At 36.4% G+C, this 21,190-nt stretch overlaps 2 protein-coding genes across 2 annotated transcripts in view; one reads left to right on the plus strand and one right to left on the minus strand.

Annotated features, from left to right (window-relative positions):
- LOC134751012 (solute carrier family 2, facilitated glucose transporter member 8-like) overlaps window positions 1-3,783 on the plus strand; it is a 78,169-nt gene extending 74,386 nt beyond the window's left edge. Inside the window, exon 10 of the mRNA XM_063686331.1 lies at window positions 3,774-3,783. The gene's annotated coding sequence lies outside the window, so the exon portion shown is untranslated. The remainder of the gene's footprint in view (window positions 1-3,773) is intronic.
- Window positions 3,784-6,118: 2,335 nt separating this feature from the next.
- LOC134751041 (dystrobrevin beta) overlaps window positions 6,119-21,190 on the minus strand; it is a 92,468-nt gene continuing 77,396 nt past the window's right edge. The window contains exons 14-21 of the mRNA XM_063686376.1: window positions 18,910-19,010; window positions 17,560-17,648; window positions 16,293-16,355; window positions 15,254-15,349; window positions 13,682-13,738; window positions 10,186-10,268; window positions 8,334-8,389; window positions 6,119-7,368 (exon numbers count right to left, since the gene is read on the minus strand). Coding sequence (XP_063542446.1) covers window positions 8,357-8,389; window positions 10,186-10,268; window positions 13,682-13,738; window positions 15,254-15,349; window positions 16,293-16,355; window positions 17,560-17,648; window positions 18,910-19,010 — 522 coding nt within the window. The 3' untranslated portion in view covers window positions 6,119-7,368; window positions 8,334-8,356. The remainder of the gene's footprint in view (window positions 7,369-8,333; window positions 8,390-10,185; window positions 10,269-13,681; window positions 13,739-15,253; window positions 15,350-16,292; window positions 16,356-17,559; window positions 17,649-18,909; window positions 19,011-21,190) is intronic.

Here is a 21,190-nt window from a genome sequence, read left to right on the forward strand (position 1 = left end):
TCAGGGGTCTTTCGTTGGGGTCACAACCGTACTATCAATAGGAACAAACAAATATAGGCCTCAGGGTAGATATATTTACAATATATTCATGAGTCATTTTGATTTACTCACTGCATGGTGGAAAATACTGGTTTTTGGAAGTATTGGAGATAAAATTATTTTGTATTAAGACGAAAATATCGTCATCATATTTTGAAATTTATACAGTCGTGTTTGAAAAACCTTTTATAATAGCTATCACAACTAGAGAAAGGCAAAGAAAAGTATCATAGCCAGTACTTTACTTATAACGATTTCGCTACAAACAAATACACAAATACACAAGAGCCAAGAAATTAGGTAATTTAGAATGGAAGTTACAAACATAATGACCGATTTTGATTGCTGTTCAGTGTATATTGGTCATACATATAAACATTCAAAACGCGCCACAACGCTGCGAGGCTTCCCATAAGGCACGTCCACACCGCGGTCCCTTAATTTCCAACTTACTTCTTTTTAATAATATGTGTCTGACTCCATAACAGGCCATCATAATATATTTTAGCGCGCACATACTCTGGTTGTAAAGTATTAAATTATATGGCAGATGTCACTTTGCTGGCGTCTCGCAGCGTTAAGCTTAGGACACGCATGCAGGTAACGTGACAGTCGACATATAATACCATACACTACAGCCGTACCGAACATGTCCGGCCTTCACCACTGGAGGGCTTCGTCACTTTTTCTTTAATATATGACATCTATTACAGTTTTTAATTTATATATAGTAGTGTGACTACTTAAAAAAACACAAATCAAAATATTTAATAAAATAATTTGATTTGTTCCCAAACTTGTTCATGTGTTGGTACAGTTTTAAAAATTCAGCTAAAGTTTGACCAGGAATATATGATCACGCGCCATGTTGCGGAATTTCACTGGAACTAATTTTTCCATACTATACTGAACTGTCACCCTATACATAAGAATAACAGCGCCCTCTTGACAATGATCATATTACTGGTCAGGCTTTAAAAAGGTTCGCAAGGCGTATTAAAACTCAAAATCGCAAGATGGAGTAATAAAAGTGCATGGTGTGGACGCCCCTATACATAAATACAAAACTGTATGAAGGTTACAATTACACATAATAAACATATCGATGTACATGTTTCCTACACGTATACAACACGATTATATAAAACGCATTTATATAAAAACGACGATACCATATATAGAAACTCGAGTGCCTTGAATTTTGTGCTTTCTTATACATATTATGGTTACTTATAGACATATAGCTACGACTATATCTATCAAAATCTATTTCGAATGGTACAAAAGGTTAGTTTCATACTTATTTAGTAACTTGTGATGAATATAATACAGTTTAATACATTGTGGTATAAATATACTTGTCCTTTATTTCCTTTAATAAGTTATCACGTGTTTTTGTTCCTTTTTAAGACAATATTATTCAAAAAACGATTTTCACACTGAAAAATATACCTTAAAACGATCACATAAGGTACAAATTTCAAAGCGTCGAAATAATACCGTCGATTCTAAAAAAATACACAATTTTTTGGAAATTTTGTATTTTTTCGAATTAAGGTTTATGTTGTGGTGTATGTGTGTGTCGTAAAACGTAATGGTGCGATTTAAGTAAATCACCATAAAATTAAGTAAACTATTAAAATACATTTTTTATGAAAAATAAAAAAATAATAAAAATAATAATTAACTTTAAAGTAATTTTCAAATTTTGAGATATTTTATACTTTTTTGACGGAAAATATTGATATATAAGTATTGAAATAAGTATATATTGTAAAAGAGTTGTCAAAAAATACAAAATTATATGTCGTTCTCAGAATTTTCTTTGTAATAATAGGATAAGCAAAAGTAAAACTAAATAAATAAGTATAAAATTAAAAAAATATGAAACAGTATACCGTGTACGCGTTTGGTATGCAAGCTGGGTACAGCTAAAAGGTGTTGCTTAACCTTAACATATAAAACTTAAGCTTAGTTTAGCAAAATCAACAATAACGTGTGTTACTAGGTCTTTTAAGGGTAACACTAAAATTCAAAATCCCACTGCGGCGCACATTTTAGACTGATTTTACAACACAATAATGTATAAAATTAAAAAAATTGTCATTTATTTCAGGCTCTGAGCCCAACAGTGTTAGTTTTAATTTCATTATATAAAATATTTTTTTCTGTTCGTTACGATATAGCGTACAAACTGCAACACTCCTTATGCCCTTTGTAATAAGGTTTACGAACTGTCAGTTAACAGTGTGGGCGATGATACCTACGCCGAAGTGGATTTACTGAGTAGACTTCATCGAAAGACTTATATGGCAATCAACGCATTGAAAAATACGCTAATGTCAATTGTACTTGTCTTTATAATCTATAGCGAGGTTTAGACTGGCGAGAACTTGCATGCAATTTACGTTACATTGCCGACTACTAAGGTAAACTGCATTTAAAATGTTTATCAGATACCGCAATGTAATGAATATTGCATGCAAGTTCTTGCTAGTCTAAACCTCGCTTATGATTATGCTTTGGATATAAGCTACAAAATAACCTAACTTAAACATAACGCGAAAACCATCACATTGTGTTGGCAAGACCAATCGTAACAATATTGCACTTTATACTCGTAACGCCCAAAGGGCTATAAAAATAACATTTTCAATTCAACTAAATTTTAGAAATATAGAGAAAGTTGCTTAGTTTCATTTTAAACTTTATTTTGTGTTCAAATTTAAACTGTCGTTATTCATAAAAACATTAGGCTAATTTTACGACTTAACTCACGTATTAGTCACTCGCGCGACATGTTTGGCATGTGTGCCCGCCTACAACGCCAGTGCAAGACCACCCCCAACTGGTTATCTCATCGCGCGCCCAGCGCGCTGCGCGACGAGCGAAAGTACGCGGCGCACAGCGCACAGCTATCGTGAACGCTACTCATGCACTGTTAGGGCTTGAAAATGGAAAGTGACTAAAAATACGCGAGTTAAATCGTAAAATTTGCTTAATTATTATTTTGCGTGTCTCAAGATGCGAGCGTCACGAGTCTACCTATACTTAATCGCACAAAGCTAAAACAGAAAAATAATAAAAAAAATATATTAAAAATATTTTCGGAATTAGTAATTTTTCGGACGTTAACTCATGCTTTGTATAACATTGTTTAAAAATAATTTTATTAAATGTTTAAAATAAATGTCATCATGATAATTTACTCTGACGTTAAAAAGTAATACAAAAAGGTGTAATTTTGACCGTATTTGAATGTATAAACACGTTGCACGGTAGTGTGCCAAGCCAAGTTTTGTATTTATATTTTCACGAACATTACCTACTAACAAAATGGTATTTTATTGATTATTTACGCTTACATGGTCAGTTATTCCTTATTCTTTAAATGAAGCTGCCGCATAGAAATACTTAATGAGATTATTAAAAATAAGAACTACTATAAAAATAAGTGCATTTTTGGACAGTTCAAATAAGTACAAAACACAGGTATAGACAAGAATACAACAAATATGAATAATAATCGACCTTCGTACATTTAATTAAGGTACTTTATTCCAATGACTATAACCAACTAAAATTAACATTTTGGTTCATAATAATTTGGCATTTCCACAAGATCGGTGGTCGACATCAGTCTTAGCTACCGCGTAATGAGCAACATCAAGGGAATCCGCAAGTGCATTAACTAAACATTAAAACCAAAGATTCATTGATTGTACTAGATAAAGTAAGGACGCTAAACACGAACAATTTCGTACATCGACCCGCCTGTTCCTGTCTCTATTAAACGCCTATAAGTATATGGATGTCCCGCTCGCAGTGGCATTGACCGCCGGCATCATGGGTGGGACAGCAATATAATTACGCGCGTGCGATAGAGATAGATTAGCGTCCGTAATTGAATTGTAGTCTTAAGACAAATTTGTGCTTCGATTTCGCCAGCTAATGTAATGTACAGTGCGCTGCGAAATTGCATACAGAAATTACGAATGAATATATTGGTAAATTCGTTATGCACTCTTACGGCTGATGGTACATAGCACTGTACTGCTCCATACATTAAGCGACAACTCTGGTTGCCTGAAGTTGACATTTGACAACTCAGTTACCAAAAAACATCTTTTTCAGCCGTCAAACTCGGGGCACGATTTTTTTTTGTTAGACTACAATCTAGTATAATCAATGTATATTTGCTAAAACTAAATGTTAATACTGCTTACTGAAAATACTAAGCAGAACACACTGGAATGTTTCGAAGAAATAAGTATAATGAGAATTAAGGTGATGCTTAGAGCTATTAGTATCATTAATAAATGTCGCGTTTTTATGACATGGTTTATTACTTTCTACTTTTAGCTCTAATCACACCTTGTGAGAGGAAGTATCAATTGACTTATTTGTACATTTTGGAAGGAATTGACAAATGGAAGACAAAAAACGAACAATATGTTAAGATAATAGACATAGGACAATAGATATAAAGGACCGAAACGGGCGGTGACTTGGCCCGTTTTTTACAGTCTGTATTATTTAACGTAATAGCTTGGGGACTAGACACAATAAGCAAAAAAGGTACTTTACAAACTAATACTTAAATTTAACTTTTAATCGTAGACTAAGAAATAAGAAGACTCGCCAAAGTGACGCAAAATGTAGCCGCAGTATTTGAAAACTGAACTAGATGGTGCCGTACGGCGTCATACTTTTTGTGGTACCTAACTAGATTGTCAAACCTTAACTTGGTATTTTACAGCGCTTAATATGGTATTTTACAATTTGACCCACTTTATGCGTTTTCTTATTCCTTTGTCTATTTTAATTAATGATAGAATCTCGTTAAAACATGATGTAATTTTTCCTTTGTATTCTTTAATACGTCGTTTTCTCACAGAACCGACTACGGCGAATATTGGAGGGTAACATCATGCGTGTCACTTACTTTAAATTCATCTACCGTCGAAACTACGCTATAGATATCAATGAATTTCTTAGTATTTTTATTCATTATATACCCAATAATTTAATAGGTGTTCGTAGCAGCAAGTGACGGCTGCCATCTTAGTACAGTTAGATAAATCGAGATAATTATGTATGGACTTTAGAAGTTCTATAAGTCAGATCAAATTAAAATAAAGTAATATACAATAATTTGCATTACATTACTCGTCTTAGAATTAGCTACCTATTTTTGGAAGTAATCAATAGTGTAGTTTCATCACGGATTTTTACATTATTGCAATACAAGGAACAGGACTTATTTAGTCTCATCCATAAACAAAGAAATATACAGACGCGTAAAGTAGTGCAAAATGTTGTGATATCAGTTTCTGAAACACGGATGGCGCTCTAAAGTGGTATGATTCGTGGTAACTAGATAACATAATGTACTGAGCCATACAACGCCTTCTACTTCAGCTGTCTTTGCGGCTACAATATATTGCACAACTTTACTCGTCTTACTATTACTTTGTCTATGCTTTAAGACTTCAGACATTTAAGTACATAGAATCTAAAACATTAATTTTAACACGCCCTTAACAAATAGGGGGCAATTAAATCGCATACGAATAAGTTCATATTAAAATTGCTTTGATTTCAACCTGTTTGACAATCACGAAGCTAAAGTAACTAGCGGCACAAATGTGAGGTTCCCAGGTAAAAGGACCGTCGTAAAACACATAGTTTTAAAGGTACCTGGAGCCGAATTACCAAAATCTGGTTCAGATTCAAATTACAAGAAATATGTTATTTGAAATTCATGTCACAATTGTAGCTTTACGCGACTATCAATTGATATGAGAGTCCCGTATATACCATGAGTAGTATTCTATAGAAAGTAACTTTTTCTTAATGCTGGGATGAAAAATTAGCGGTAATTTTTCCACTCGTGACCACATTTTTGACCGTTTGTACGAGTCCAAGAGCTTAATGATAAAAATCGGTTTTTGGATATTATACATTTGCTTAAAAAACAGTGAATTTGATGTAGGGTTGCCAGACGTCTCGTATTTTTCGGGACGTCCCGATTTTAATCTATGAAAATTGGCCATGTCCCGAAATTTGGGACTTAATTAAGCGACTAAAGCTCGGAAACATTTATCCCACGTACACAACGCATGCAATGCATTATGACATGAACCCTGAAATTTGTATGCTTAGAAACATACTTGTCATACGCAACGCAACGCATGACAAGTATATTTCTAAGCATACAACTTTTAAGGTTCAGATTGTCATAATGCGTTGCATACGTTGCGTACGTGGGATAAGTGTGTCCCTCAGGAACTACATATATTTTTCCACGTCTACGAATATCAACGTCTCTTAGAAAAACATGATCATACAAGGAGATTTTTCGCCTTCTCAGGGAACCGCCTTAATCGTTTGACAAAATCTAGTTTGTGTGTGGGTGGGTACTTTATTTGCTACTTTTTAGTTCATACGTATGAACTAGTTTGGAGTACAACACATTAATAGCACTGAAATAAAACTATGAAAACGGATTATATCGCGTATATTGAATTTATAATACATCCCGACGTTCAATACGACGTTCGATTTATAATTCAATATACGCGATATAATCCGTTTTCATAGTTTTATTTCATGAGTAACTATCGCGGTAACCGAAGACAATATTAAGCACTGAAATAGTTAAAATGCGTATGCGTAAAAATATAAAGTTAATATAAAATTGATTCAATTTACAAAAAATACATCTATGTAGTTTAAATGTGGCTTTCCACCATAGAAGGGTCCTTATGATTCATGTGCACAAGGACCCTTCTCTGATGGAAACTTTCCTTATGCACATGAAGCATAAAGACTCTTCTCTGATGGAAAGCCACAAATATATATTTGTGTCCAGGATGAATTTGAACACGGAGTCCCATTTTCAATAATATTATTATGCTCTCGAAAAACCTGAAATCGGATCTGGTAGCCCTACATGGATTTCTATCGGAAAAGAGCCCACGGCAAGAGCGATAAACCGATATCTTATAAACCTGAAAACGGATCTGGTAGCCCTACATCGATCGCGATCTGAAAAGAGGCCACGCCAAGAGCGATAAACCGATATTTTTTAAACCTGATAACGGATCTGGTAGCCCTACATCGATCGCGATATGACGGCCAGAGCGATAAACCGATATTTCTTTAATGTTTCGCCAGGTCATTAAAAAAAACCAGATAGGAGTCAAAAAGCTCGAGAACTGTTGAAGCTTTGGTTTTAAATGTCAACGTTTACGGTAAATGTAATTAGTTACACTATGTCCTTGGGTAGTAGTGGCCGGTGCGTGCAGGGAGAGGTGGAGGGGTGTCCTGTAATAATATAGATACGTTTAGATATATGTAATGTTTGTTAGACAACAAGGTATCTGTCCGTTGTCAATGGGGGCGATTTCAAATTGCTTATTAACTAAAAAAAAAAGGACAACCTAAGGTATGCTCTACCTAGCTGTGTAAATTTTTTATCCCATAGTACTTAGTCCATCGCTTTCACCCAATAACCTACTTCATTTTAGATTCCATCAACTCTCAATAGTCTACACCCTGGCGGGTGCTGCCTCTGCGTGCGTTCCATGACACGGGCAAGTGCAGCATCCGCTCGGTGTACCCCTTACATTTCATTAAATTGTCAAAAGGGCCTCTACGTGTTGGCTACGGCTCCGCGCACGCCTCCCAAAGGCCCGGAACACCATTATTCCGTAATGGGAAATACATACAGATAATAATAATTTAAGTATGCCTTATCTTCATGATAATTAAATTAATTACAAATAAACAGGATTACTTTATCCAATGCTAAGAAAAAATCTCTTGTAGTGCTACTAATGAAAACCACATCAAGGCTGCCGGGTTCAAGAGGGGCAACTTTTAAAAAAACTAGTGCCTACGCCAATTCCCGGGATTAGTTGCCAAGCGGACCTCCCATGAGCCGTGGCAAAAGCTGGGACAACGCGAGATAGATGATGATGATGAATTTTAGATTAAAAACATTAACATAGTGACAAAAGATCTATAACCTCGTAATAAAGACCCACCATATAAAGTTTTTAAATTTTTAATTTGAACCTTGTAAATAAGTAAATTGGAACGAATTTCGTTTGTTTTACAACGCAGTGAAACAAAAGAAATGCTACTATATTTGTTTCATCAAAAGGTTCAAATTAGATTGCAATGAATATGTGCATTTTAATGTACATTTAGACTCACGAGGATTAAATAGCAGTTTGTTTGACTAAAATTGTAAAAAAAATACGAAACAAAATAAAATCAAAACAAACCTGATCATAGACTGGCAAAAAACTTAAGATTGTGTCTCTACGCTAGCTGCCATGCTCTGAAAACGAAACAATAAAACAAAATCCAATAAAACACACAAAAACAACTAAATCACAACACAATAAATACAAAAAAGCGTCGCTTAACTAATAAATTATATTTAAATACAATATTTTACTGTGTTACTAGTCGCTGGCCCAATATTACAGGGTTCTATGTTTCACTTTTATCGAACTGAAATTTGAACATTCGGAAATGTAACATAGAACCTTGTAATATTGAGCCAGCGTAGTGACAAATATTAGTCACCTAGATTGTGCAAAACGAATCACACAAACTACACAAAATACAGCAGGTTATCTTCAACCTAGCCTCTAGTCATATTCAGCAAAGTATATCTTACCTCATAGTAAACAATTTTTTTTAAGGGACATCGATATCGCAAAATAGTTATTTGTTATACAAGGGTGCAAAGTTGTATTTTACCCGCGAGTGTGGAATTGAAACACGAGCAGTAAAATACATTTGCACCCGTGTGTAACACAAAACTTTTCCCCTCACTATAGCGAGGAAAGTGCAACATCCACAGGCGTTATATCATCTTCATCAACTGGAATCACTCATTTTTTTACGATATTATAACAAAAAGCTCTGGAAATTCTGTACTTTTACGTGCGAAGTTTTTAAGTAAAATTTTTGTTGACAATGTTGACATTTCTGACGTATGAAATGTCAATGATGCGTTTTGAAATTGCATCGACTTAACTTGTGCGTTCAGAATTATATTTAACATAATTATTAAAAAAACAAACGTTTATTATAGAATTTTAAGGTTTATGACTTAAAATCATTAAATAAAGCTAAATCTGGTATTTTTTATTAAATTCTCAAACCATTTATTTAATGATAATTAATATCGAACGAACCATTATTATGAGCGTTTTACGTTTTGTTATATGTCAAGCTACTTAAACACGCTCCATCCAAGGTCAAATTACTTTCCCCACTAGTGGATAAAATGCGTTTTTCCCCGCTTGTTTTAAAGGATAAAATACGGCTTTCCGAGCTAGTGAGGGGAAAAATTAGTTATTTGTGCAACAAGAGAGGAAAGTTGGTTTTTCTTGCGAGTGTTTATTTTGAGTCCCGAGACAGCGAAATCATGAGCGAAGCGAGTGATTCAAAGTTAGAATCTTGAGCGTAGCGAGGGACTCAAAAACACGAGATGTAAAATAACTTTTCTCTCGTGTTGCACATATAATTTTTCACCTCAGTAGTGAGAACATATTAAAGGTTAAAATGTATTTCGAAATACACAGAATACAAAAAATATTAATAATAGAAGTATGAAGTGGCAGTTAATGGCCTTCACTAAATTAAAAAGCTACTTTGTTTCACTCCCTGGAGTACGGAAATTTGCACTTTAAAGTAGGCTTGCTCGAGCTGCTGAGGTGAAAATTCAGTTTCATAGATTGTAGTCAATTATTTAACGTGATTTCGAGGTTGCTCCCATACTAAAAGTCATCCAGTCATCATCTTCCTCGCGAAAGTGACTGCCATCTGACCTTCCAACCCAGAGGGTAAACTAGACCTTATTGGGATTAGTCCGGTTTCCTCACGATGTTTTCCGTTACCGAAAAGCGACTGGTCAATATCATTGATATTTCGTACATGAGTTCCGAAAAACTCATTGGTACGAACGGGGGTTTGAACCCGCCACCTCCGAATTGAAAGCCACACGCTCTTACCGCTAGGCTACCATGGCTTTTTAAAAGTCATCCAGTATAAGACATATTCATCTTGCAAAATATGGCCATATTGAAAAACTACCCCGTATATACGAATATGTTAATTTACCTGCACATTGTTATCGTGCAGGTAATGACGTGGCGGCTGCGGCCGCGGCATCGGTTCGTCGCTGTCGTCGTCCTCTTCAAAATCTGAAAAAAAATAACACGTTTAATAAATCAGAAAGGCTAAACAGAAGGCTACCCGCCTTACCACGAGTTTGACACAGACATATTCGCTAACGTCTGCGTAACTTACTTTCTATACATCTCGCTGTATTGTAAAAGCGTAAGAGCGCTATGCGCGTATACACGGTGTTTCATGACCCACTGAAAACCTAAAAACAGTTTGTTCAGAATCGATAGGAGAATCGATTGCGCTATATTTTAATGGGGGTAATTTTTTTATTTTATTTTTTTTACATGCCAAGTCTACAAGTTTGTAATGCAACAATATTAATAACTAGCATTTGACACGTTATTTGTAATTGAGCAACACCCTTAACTGGCCATTGGTAAACCTTATCTCGTTGAAGTAAGGTATGCAAATGGTCAGTTAACAGTGTTTACGATGGTAACTAGCAATTGTTTGATGTCACTAAAACGACGAAGTATATCGTGTAGAATTACCAGTCGAATAGAATTGTTAAGAAAACGAACGAATATTTTTTTAAATATTTATCGGATTAAAGAATAAATACTCAAGATGAGTTCAAAAAAAAAATCTGTTGGGGTGTCTCAGGTTTTCAGTGGCTCAAGTAACACCGTGTATAGGGAGGGGAGGTCCCATATAGGGCGCAAATTCGCACGCCGCACCGGTGAAAAACGCCTAAATGATCGTCCACTGTGCAATTGCAATTCGGTCTTCGGTATTCACGAACGCTTCTAGATCAAAAATTATTTTCGTTGTCTTCTTTCTGACCACTCCGCCACGCTTGTATTTGTCTTCTATCAAATACATAAAAAAGAGTGCTATTGCATGTCCTGTCTTGTGTTCTAGCTGTAGATCTATACATATAATAAAGCGGAAGAGGGTCGAAAGTCTGTACATGGAAGATATTTGAAAAAAAAGTTGGGTGGGGATACTTAGAATCGATAACAGAACACGTTCCAACAGTTTTTAGAATTTTTGTCTGTTTATCTGTTTGTCTGTTTATTTGAAAACGGCTGAACGGATTTTGATGCAAAATTTACTAATCTGTCGGAAAAATCCACGGCCAGGTTATAGGCTATAAAAATTTGAGAAATTTCACCCCTAACGGGGTTAAAAAGGGGATGAAAATTTGTATGGGTTCAAGATTTATTTTAAGCTAGCAATTTGAAACTTCGTAAAAATATATATTTTTGAAATACAAGAAAACTAATTTCAGCATTTTTGAAAATTCATCCCCTAAGGTGGTGAAAAAAAGGTTGAAAGTTTGTATGGAGATTCCACGCGGGCGGAGCCGCGGGCACAGCTAGTTATATAAGGTATGAAAAGGGGTAAATCACCCGGTCACGACCACCTGAGCATCGAGCACCTGCAGTGTGCCGGTCCCCACCTGCCTCGAGTACTAGCGTTGTTTTACAACCTATGTATATGTCACTCTTACCTACCGCCACTTATGACAAAAACGATTGTAATACCTATTGTCAAAAATAAGACGGGTGACATTTCAGACAGTGCCAACTATAGGCCTATTTCTCTGGCAACTATTGTAGCGAGGGTGCTCGACGGCCTGCTCAACGTACAATTAGATAGGTACTTAAAATTGCACGACGCGCAGTTCGGCTTCCGTGCCGGCTTATCTACCGAAAGTGCTATTATTTGTTTGAAGCAGGCTGTGGAGTACTATACGCGTAGGAAAACACCTATTTATGCGTGTTTTTTAGACCTTAGTAAAGCCTTCGATCTCGTTAATTTCAATTTACTTTGGAAAAAACTTGACGAAGTGCAATTTCCTCGAGAACTCACACGCATATTTAGGTGTTGGTACTCTGGCCAGAGAAATAGTGTGCGTTGGGGAGACGTGATGTCCGACGAGTACGGACTCGAGTGCGGGGTGAGGCAGGGGGGGTTGACCTCCCCCAAGCTGTTCAATCTGTATATGGATGCCCTGATCGGTGAGCTCAGCAGTACTCGTGTCGGTTGTCATGTAGATAGGGTATGTTATTATAAGTTATGCCGATGACATGGTACTGCTGAGCCCATCGGTCGGTGGTATAAGAATACTAATTGAGAAGTGCGAGTCTTATGCCCAAAAACATAACTTACGATACAATGTCGCGAAAAGTGAGTACATGGTTCTCAAGGCGGGGAGCAAGTGCCCATCATACGTCCCACCCATTCGTTTGAATGGCGAACAGCTGCGGAGGGTATATTCATTCAAATATCTTGGGCACTTGATCACCGACGATTTGAGTGACGACGCGGACATTGAACGCGAACGTAGGGCATTAGCTATTAGGGCTAATATGGTCGCCCGTAGGTTCAGCAGGTGTACAGCGCAAGTTAAAATAACACTGTTTCGAGCGTACTGTACTTCGCTGTACGCCTGCAGCCTGTGGACAAGGTACACGCAGCGTTCTATGAATGCCATGCGTGTACAGTACAACGACGCGTTCAGGGTACTGTTGCGGCTGCCGCGATTCTGCAGCGCGTCGGGCATGTTCGCCGACGCGCATGTGGATGGTTTCCACGCGACGCTGCGCAAGCGCTGCGCCGCGACGCTCCGAAGGGTGCGCGACAGCCGCCACAGTCTCCTGGCCGTCGCCGTCGTGGCAGGGAGATGGGACAGTGCACTTATTAGGCACTGGACCTCCCAACATCTTAGTTTAGGTACTAACATAGTAATTTAAGTATATTTGTAACTAACAAAAATATGGATTGTAATGTCGTCCGAAATAAATGATTTTTATTTTATTTTATTTTATTTTTATATTATACATGAGAAAATTTTAAAACTAAATTTCATTTTATACAAAAAGCTTCACTCCGCCACATTTTTGGGGATATAAAATAAGACAAAGTAAAGAATTTTGACCCTTCTACGGAACTAATAATATTCCAATTATTATATGCACATCAAATAGTGGAAATTTAATGAAAATTTGCTGAATTATAAAACAGAAAAGTTGTGCAACGACCATGCCACAAAACCATGCATAGAATTGGAATGAAAATCGCATACGAAACTCCGTTTTATTGCAGAGCATTATGGTTTATTTTCAAAAGTCTTGCGCAGTTTCATAACTGGTAAATCTTTACACAAAATAATACATTTTATTCCGAGTCTTTTCTGTCTTTTTATAATGTAAACAAAAAACGTCAGATATACCGGAGCTGCCGAGGTGCTCAAAAATATCCGAACATGCACCCTAACGCCTCGACAATAGAGGCGTGTTGAGATATTTGTGAGTACCTTGGCCGCTCCGATGTATCTGATAGATACAGAATGTACTTCATTGGCCGAACATCGAATTCTTGTGGATATTCAGTATAAAATATCGATATAGAATAGACTGGTACTCGCAATTTTAAAGGAAATAAAACCGTAATGCTGTACAATAAGGTTGTAAATACTTGCCTCTCAGCTTTCTCGGTCCAACGGCCCCTTTGATAGTGTCTTCAGTATCGGAGCCCTCTGCAAAACATTTATAACATAAAACAACTAAATACATGTAGAATGAGTGAAACATTACACAATATTTGTTGGAAAAAACTTTGGACATTTACAATTTTTATTGACAATAGGCTAGTTTAACATAGATTTTTATTGACAATAGGCTAGTTTAACATAGATTTTTATTGACAATAGGCTAGTTTAACATAGATTTTTATTGACAATAGGCTAGTTTAACATAGATTTTTATTGACAATAGGCTAGTTTAACATAGATTTTTATTGACAATAGGCTAGTTTAACATAGATTTTTATTGACAATAGGCTAGTTTAACATAGATTTTTTTTATAACATTCATGAAATTATTATTACGGATATAAAACGAAAAAACAAGCTTAAACATGTATTTTCGCTTTTAATGATTTTAAAATTTGAAATCTTTTTCATGTTTCATATAGGATTCTTTTTTGAGGAATTTGAAAACTTTCGAACCGTTTGCGGGAAACTAGATAAAGCCTAATTATAGTTTGTTTGTCCTTGTGTGACGGCTCATCTCGTAGATATATAATAATATATTCTTAAAATTATATAAAAAGAAAACAAGAATCAGTGACGCAATAAAAATGTAAAAATTGAAAAACAAGTACTTTATCTTCGCATACTAAAAGTTATGGTAAGAAGGGCAAGCGAAACTAGGATGTATCCTCCTAGGGCCCAAATTATTATTAATTTTGGTTGTTTTTGTACCCTTAGTTGTTGAAAGCTCACTGCCAATTTGATATTTGTTCCAAATATGGAACATTGGGCCGTACGAGGCTGATATGTGCAATAATAAGTGTTTAAATAGTCAAAAAATCTACTAAGAATTATTAAAATCCTAACGAAATGCTTTAATTTTTTTTCTGAATATTATAATAACCATATTATTATTGAAATTATTAAAAATGTAAATGGTTCAAATATGGATACACACAAACAGTGAAACAAGCTGACCGAAAACACAAAAAAACTTAACATTATATAGTTGGACCATAGGTTGCAGGGGTATATTCGACACACATTAAAGTCATCAGCTATTTAGATCCACAATAACTGCAAGCTTTTTGAATTTTGATGTGAGGTCAATGGGGAGAAGCCCGTCTATTAACATATTCCACAAGGTCAGTAGAGCAGAAGGAGCGAAGCTCTATCTTTCTGACTGTGTCTGAAAGAAGAGTTCTTGCCCTACGACGGTTTTCCCAACCAATAATGGCTCCTCTACACGATGGCCCAGCGCTGGACCAGCGAGATGCGATGGTTGAGAGCACGCACTATGGAATGGGCCACCTGTTGATGCGTACGCACCATTGTTGGCCCACTACCTTTGCTGTGTGGACGAAACCGTGGCCATCCCGACGCGCCATAAGCCATCCGTCACCACTACCCTCTCCACACGCTGACCTGTAGTGGGGCAGTATGATGGCCCATCGTGTAGAGGAGCCATAATGTTATATGTCGGTCTACTCCACATTGACCTTAGTCTGAGATATCACTCACCAGAGTTGAGTTCGCGAACAAGCGTTGACATGGCGTTGGTGACAGAGTCCGCCGCGTACAGTAGGTCGCTCCGCAGGCTTCTGTTATCTATGCCCACTGAAAAATAATAGAATCTAGTCAAAAGTTTTCAATTTCCGGTGTTTAGGAGTCAGAAGAACCCATTATTGACAATAAAACATTACAAATAAATGAGAACGTGTAAATTTTTGTATGTATAACTTTTAGTGGATACTTTGTATTAAATTTTCTTGCAAAGAAAACTAATACCAGACAACGACAACAATGTAATTCAATTCAATTCAATTCAATTATTTATTTCGAATCATTTTGATTCATATAGTGTTAATACCTACCAGCTTTCATGTTCTTTCAGCATGTCATCTTAAAATGAGAGCGATTGTATGACGGCGGCTAGGTTCTTGTGACTCATTTGCAAATAATCAGCACGGTCGCATTTTTATCGCTTGTCACCATGCCTGACACGTTTTAACAAGTATGTAAGTGCGAAAGTGACGGGCATAGTGACAGGCGATAAAAATGAAACCGTGCTGCACCCGCAGATTTAATCTAAACAATAAATATGAAAACTAAAAGCTCAAACGCATGATTATTCACTTTATATAAACAAATATTCTATATCATTAGACAAAATCAGCGGTGGCAGCATGGTTCCATTTTTATCGCGTCACTTTCGCACTTACATAGTTGTTAGAGCGTGACAAGCATTGTGACAGGTGATAAAAGTGCGACTGCGCTACGGCCGCTGACCTAAGAAATATATCAGCAGAATCAAATTTCAATCAGCGGTCACAGTGGCTCAACGCAAACAGTCGCCCAAATATCGCTATACACTGTATCATCCTTACGTGTTAGAATAACAATTGCTCGTCCATTTAAATTTGTTCGATTACTGAATGTTTCTGTTGTATAAGCGGGGAAGCAAATAGCTTCTCATGTTGGAATTAGGCTGAGTGAGCCACTGTACCTGGCAATTTTTACCGAGTCACTGTTCCCACCTTGACCCTACAATTGCACTTACTGGTAGTTGGTCTTTGGTTTTGATGAAAATTCCTACCGTCGCCTCCCATACTTTCCATGCCTCCTGTAATAAAAAAACACAAAATAAGAGTATTGTTGGTAACAAAACCGAAATCCTCACGCACGTCATGCCATGGAGTGAGCACTCCATGTCTTCTTAATTCTCTTTTCACATCACCTATTCGAAAAGGGAACTTTTCTTCCCTGCTAGGAGGGATCAAAGTGGCACTTTTCTGTTCAAGGACATTTTGTTGCCAGTATGAAATATTGACACAAAGACATATGAAATTAGTATGCAGATAATCGATTACAATTTCTTTATAATCGATTACGTGCATACAATTTTTCTAACTTAAATAATATTTTGTTGTAATTGTAAACAAAAAATGTAATTATGTAATTAACGTATTTTGAATTAATTAATATCATATTTAAATTAAGTAAATTAATTAATTAGCGTAATATTTACAAAGAAACGTAAAAAAAACTTTAGTTTAATAATTTAATTTTCATTTTGACATTTTAGGTCTCCTTAAACGCAGCCATACTTGTCTGTGCAATTTAAAAAGTTTATATTCAAAAAAAAATTACAAATATTTCACAAAGCATTATGCGGTTCTGTATTCTGTATAAATTTGTAAATACTTAGGTTAAATCAATAATAATAGGCCTTTTCATCTGTGTCAGATGTTTTAAGCAGCATCCCGGTAACGACACTAATAATAATAAATATAAGTGATATCAGTCTTCATAGTGTTCTTCCGAAGATTTGGTTCAAAGGGGTAAGAGCTAATTTGTTATCAGAAAAATCTACAAAAATAATGTACTTGATTTTCATTGTATCATTTTAGTTGTTTGCTGCTGTTTTTAAAAAGATATTAGGTACATAATTATGAGCTGTAGGTACTTTTAATGTGTCACTACAGTCACGTCTGATAATATCGATACGGACAAAGTGCCAGAAGTATGTACCTATACTAAGGTCGTGTACACATATTTTTGGCACTTTGTCCGTATCGATCTTTGCTTAAAATAATAATGTTTTGAAACCTAATGTTAGTATGTAATTTCCTCATAGGTGATGTGAAAAGCAGTATGTGTCACATGGTAGCAAAATTATTTTCACCTTGGGCGTTAACACTTGAATCCCTCACTACGCTCAGGATTCTATTATAGAATCCTTCGCTTCGTTTAGGATTCAATTGTACGCCCTCGCCGTAAATATGTCATTTTGCTCCCTTGTGACACAATCTACTATTGTTACTTACCAAGACTGTGCGTCATGTCGATGCGTTCCCGCTCGCCGAGAGATGGTGTTTGCGGCGCGCTGCGCACCGTTCCACGGCTACTTGTCTCCCTGAAAAAGTACCGAATTTATGAAGATAAATTGTGTACTAACCAATCACCGCGTGAGCAATCGTATTGTATTATAATCGATTGTAGAACTGATTTTTAAGCGACTGTAAAATTCTAGATAAACTAAATTCTCGGGATAGGATGTCACATTAAACATGGTTTCAATTGCATAGCTCTTTTACTTTAGAGATTATTGATATCTAAAAAAAAACCGATATCGTCATCACTCACTGATGATCATACATTATTGTCGAGGCTCGGAAGTAGCTACTTGCTGGCTGAGGATTCGTTTTAAACGGACGACCTTGGGAGTCCGTTTAATTGAATCCGAAGCCAGCAAGTAGCCTTCCAGCCGAGTCATATATAGTGCTTTACTCAAAAATGGCGCAATAAATACAAATATAATAGAAATATTTTACAGAAGCTACGTTCACAGAAAAAAGTAAAAACAATTGATAAGATTTACTTTGCCGCCTTTTTATATATTTTTATTGAAAAACGAAGTGTATTTTTCTGCCGAAAATACGCCAACCTATTTGAGACAGTTAAATAGTCGCAGTACCAACATTATAATAATAATACTGATCATCTGTGTGGCTGTTTAATGGGCCTTCATTTGATATGGCCATTTCAACTTTAAAAAGTTTGGAACTCGACAAATAAAAGAATTTGTATGCAACATTGCAGTCCCGAAATCGAGACTGCAATGTTTTAACTTTTTAATTTTTTGACTGATCATAAACAACGCACTTCGCGACCTACTTTTTAACCGGCAACGTCGACTTTGCCGTCCATTTTTGAGAAAAATTCTATGGTACTTCCTGAACTCCTAGAAAGCTGAAATTTGGTATGTAAACTACACCTTCAAAATTATGTGGCTTCGTTTCGCTACCCTCACAAGGACGTAAGGTGAAAAATGTATTCGGTGTTCATAACAGTTCTTGAACGGCAAAGCCACATATTTTGACTAAGGTGTAGAGTTTGTGAAGTTAGGGCTTGTAGAGATAGAAACTTGGCTACATGAGATCTAATGAGCCAGTGACAGAAAGCGACAGTGCGAGCCTTATGGTTTCGTCTTGACAACATTTTACATATGTTTTTGATGGGATTCTTATAGTCGGGTAAACCACTTTGTAAGTAGATAAGTATGAAATTTAAATTGTGTGTGCGAGATCAAATCTTCACGCCTACATTTTTTTTAAAGTTGTCAGTCTTTCTACTGTCAAAATAGATTTGTTTGTTGATTGATATGTATGTATTACCTTTCCGGTGCTGTAGGCTGAGGCTGGGAGCCCGGCAGCGGCGGGCTCTTGGTCGAGCGGGGTGAAGAGTTGGGGGTCGAGCGAGGCGAGGACTGCTGCGTCTGTTCGCAAAATTACTTTAGTCAGAAATTTTACCGTTTCGGTGACGCTTAATAAGTGGCTTTTGTACGTGTCATGTTTTACTTAGGTTTAGTTTAAGCGTTTCTTAAATAAAGCTTCTTCTATTCTATTCAATACCTACTTCCTGTAGGACTTGGGTGCGACAGAGAGCGCAACATACGACTCACAGTTCCCACATTGTATGACCTGAAGTGGCGTGGTCCAAAATAATTATATTTATGGCCCATTGTTCGCAGGAAGAGGGCGCAATTCGACCTTGTTTTTATCGTTTCGCGACATAGTACACCCTGAATTTGGGGAATGACTTTATATGACTTAACACGAATTAGGTTCAGTAGATTTCTGCAAGAAGATTACATGATACGTCTACGAAATTACTACTTTATTATTTTATATTGTATAAGAATTCTACTTAATACGACGAATAGATTAATAATATCTGGGAGACCGATCTTTGCTCGGAAAACATATAAAAACTCAAAAATACGCGTTTTCCCAGAGACAAGACTTAGCTAGATGGATTTTTAGCCCCCTAAAACACCCATATAGCACATTGAATTCGTTAGAGCCGTTTCCAAGATCCCCGAAATATATAAATATATATATACAAGAATTGCTCGGTTATAGATTAAATATTTCTCAAATCGAATAGATAGATTTTTCGATTCGGTTATGTTTACAAAAACCTGTACAATTTTAAATATGGGTCTCGAATTTTGGAGGGAGGTAGTCACCCTACTATAATATAAATTATAAACTTAAATAGATGTCATATCTAAAAAAACCGGCCAATTGCGAGTCGGACTCGCGTTCCAAGGGTTCCGTACATTACACAATTTAAACAATATATTTTTTATCTGAAACGTGAGTGAAATGTTTTCAAAAACCCGTAGGGGTCGGATCAAAAACTAAGTAATTAAGTCCGACTTACGCTTGGCTGCAATTTCTAATAGGTTTCCTGTAATCTATAGGTAAAGGTCTATTTTGTGTATTTTTTTCAAAATTTTAGACCCAGTAGTTTCGGAGATAAAGGAGGGGGGGGGAATGGTCATTTTTTGCCGATTTTCTTGAATAACTTCTAAATTTTTCATCCTAAAATTATAAAAAAAATATAGTTGAGATTCGCATAGTGAGCTCTTTCATTTGATATATAACACGATATAGTTTGAAAAACTTTATTCTTTAATTTTCTCATTTACCCCCCAAAAGTGGCCCCCATGTTTAAAATTCATTTGTTTACATGACATGTCCGTCTTTGGGTCACAAACATACATATGTATTGGTCCAGTAGTTTCGGAGAAAATAGGCTGTGACGGACGGACAGACAGACAGACAGACAGACAGACGCACAAGAACGCATCCTATAAGGGTTCCGTTTTTTTCCTTTTGAGGTACGGAACCCTAAAAAGTAACAAAGCTCTCCAGTGGCGGATGCCGGATTCGAACTGTCATCTTCGGCTTACGCGGCTAACGACTTACATTGAATGAATGATGAACGGATGAAATAACACACAACGGTAAAAGTTGCATGGAGATAAGAATTCCAAAAGTTACGCTGTAATTTCAAGTACTTACCTGCTGTGTGTGGTGTCGTCGTCATTTTTCACAACAGTCGTCATGTCATCAGTTACCGTTACCGTTAAAATATGTCAAATCATTACCTAGTTCCCGATAACGTTGTTTAAAGTAACCTGAGCTGTTATAGCAAAGAGAATTACGTAGACATAGTGCTCAGTCCATACATCAGTTTTGTCAACAAAAAGACTATAATTTTCGTAGTCGACGGCTAGCGTCAAGTAGCGGAATTATCAGTACTGCTACTCGACACCAGAGATGGGCAAAAGGTTTAGTATCGTCAGAAGCCTCTTTCAAACTTGCTAAGAACAGGAAAGAGTAAATGAGATGTCAGTATTGCTGTTATAAAGAGCTCGGTTCTTCCCAGCAGTAGGTAGACCAATTTTACGGAAGAGTTTGAACTCTATTGCTTAAGAATTTTGGTTGAAAGGATAGTCGGGAAGTAACCGGTGCGTGATGTGTTGCCATATATGCAGATTTAACGGATGTTTTCCAGTTTTTTGGGTAACTTTCGGCACCGTGCAACTAGGTAATGAAATGGTCATTTTGTATTGATTTTTCTATACAAAATGGCCTGTTACAAACT

This window comes from Cydia strobilella, chromosome 21, assembly GCF_947568885.1.
Source record: "Cydia strobilella chromosome 21, ilCydStro3.1, whole genome shotgun sequence".
Classification (NCBI taxonomy): Eukaryota; Metazoa; Arthropoda; class Insecta; order Lepidoptera; family Tortricidae; genus Cydia; species Cydia strobilella.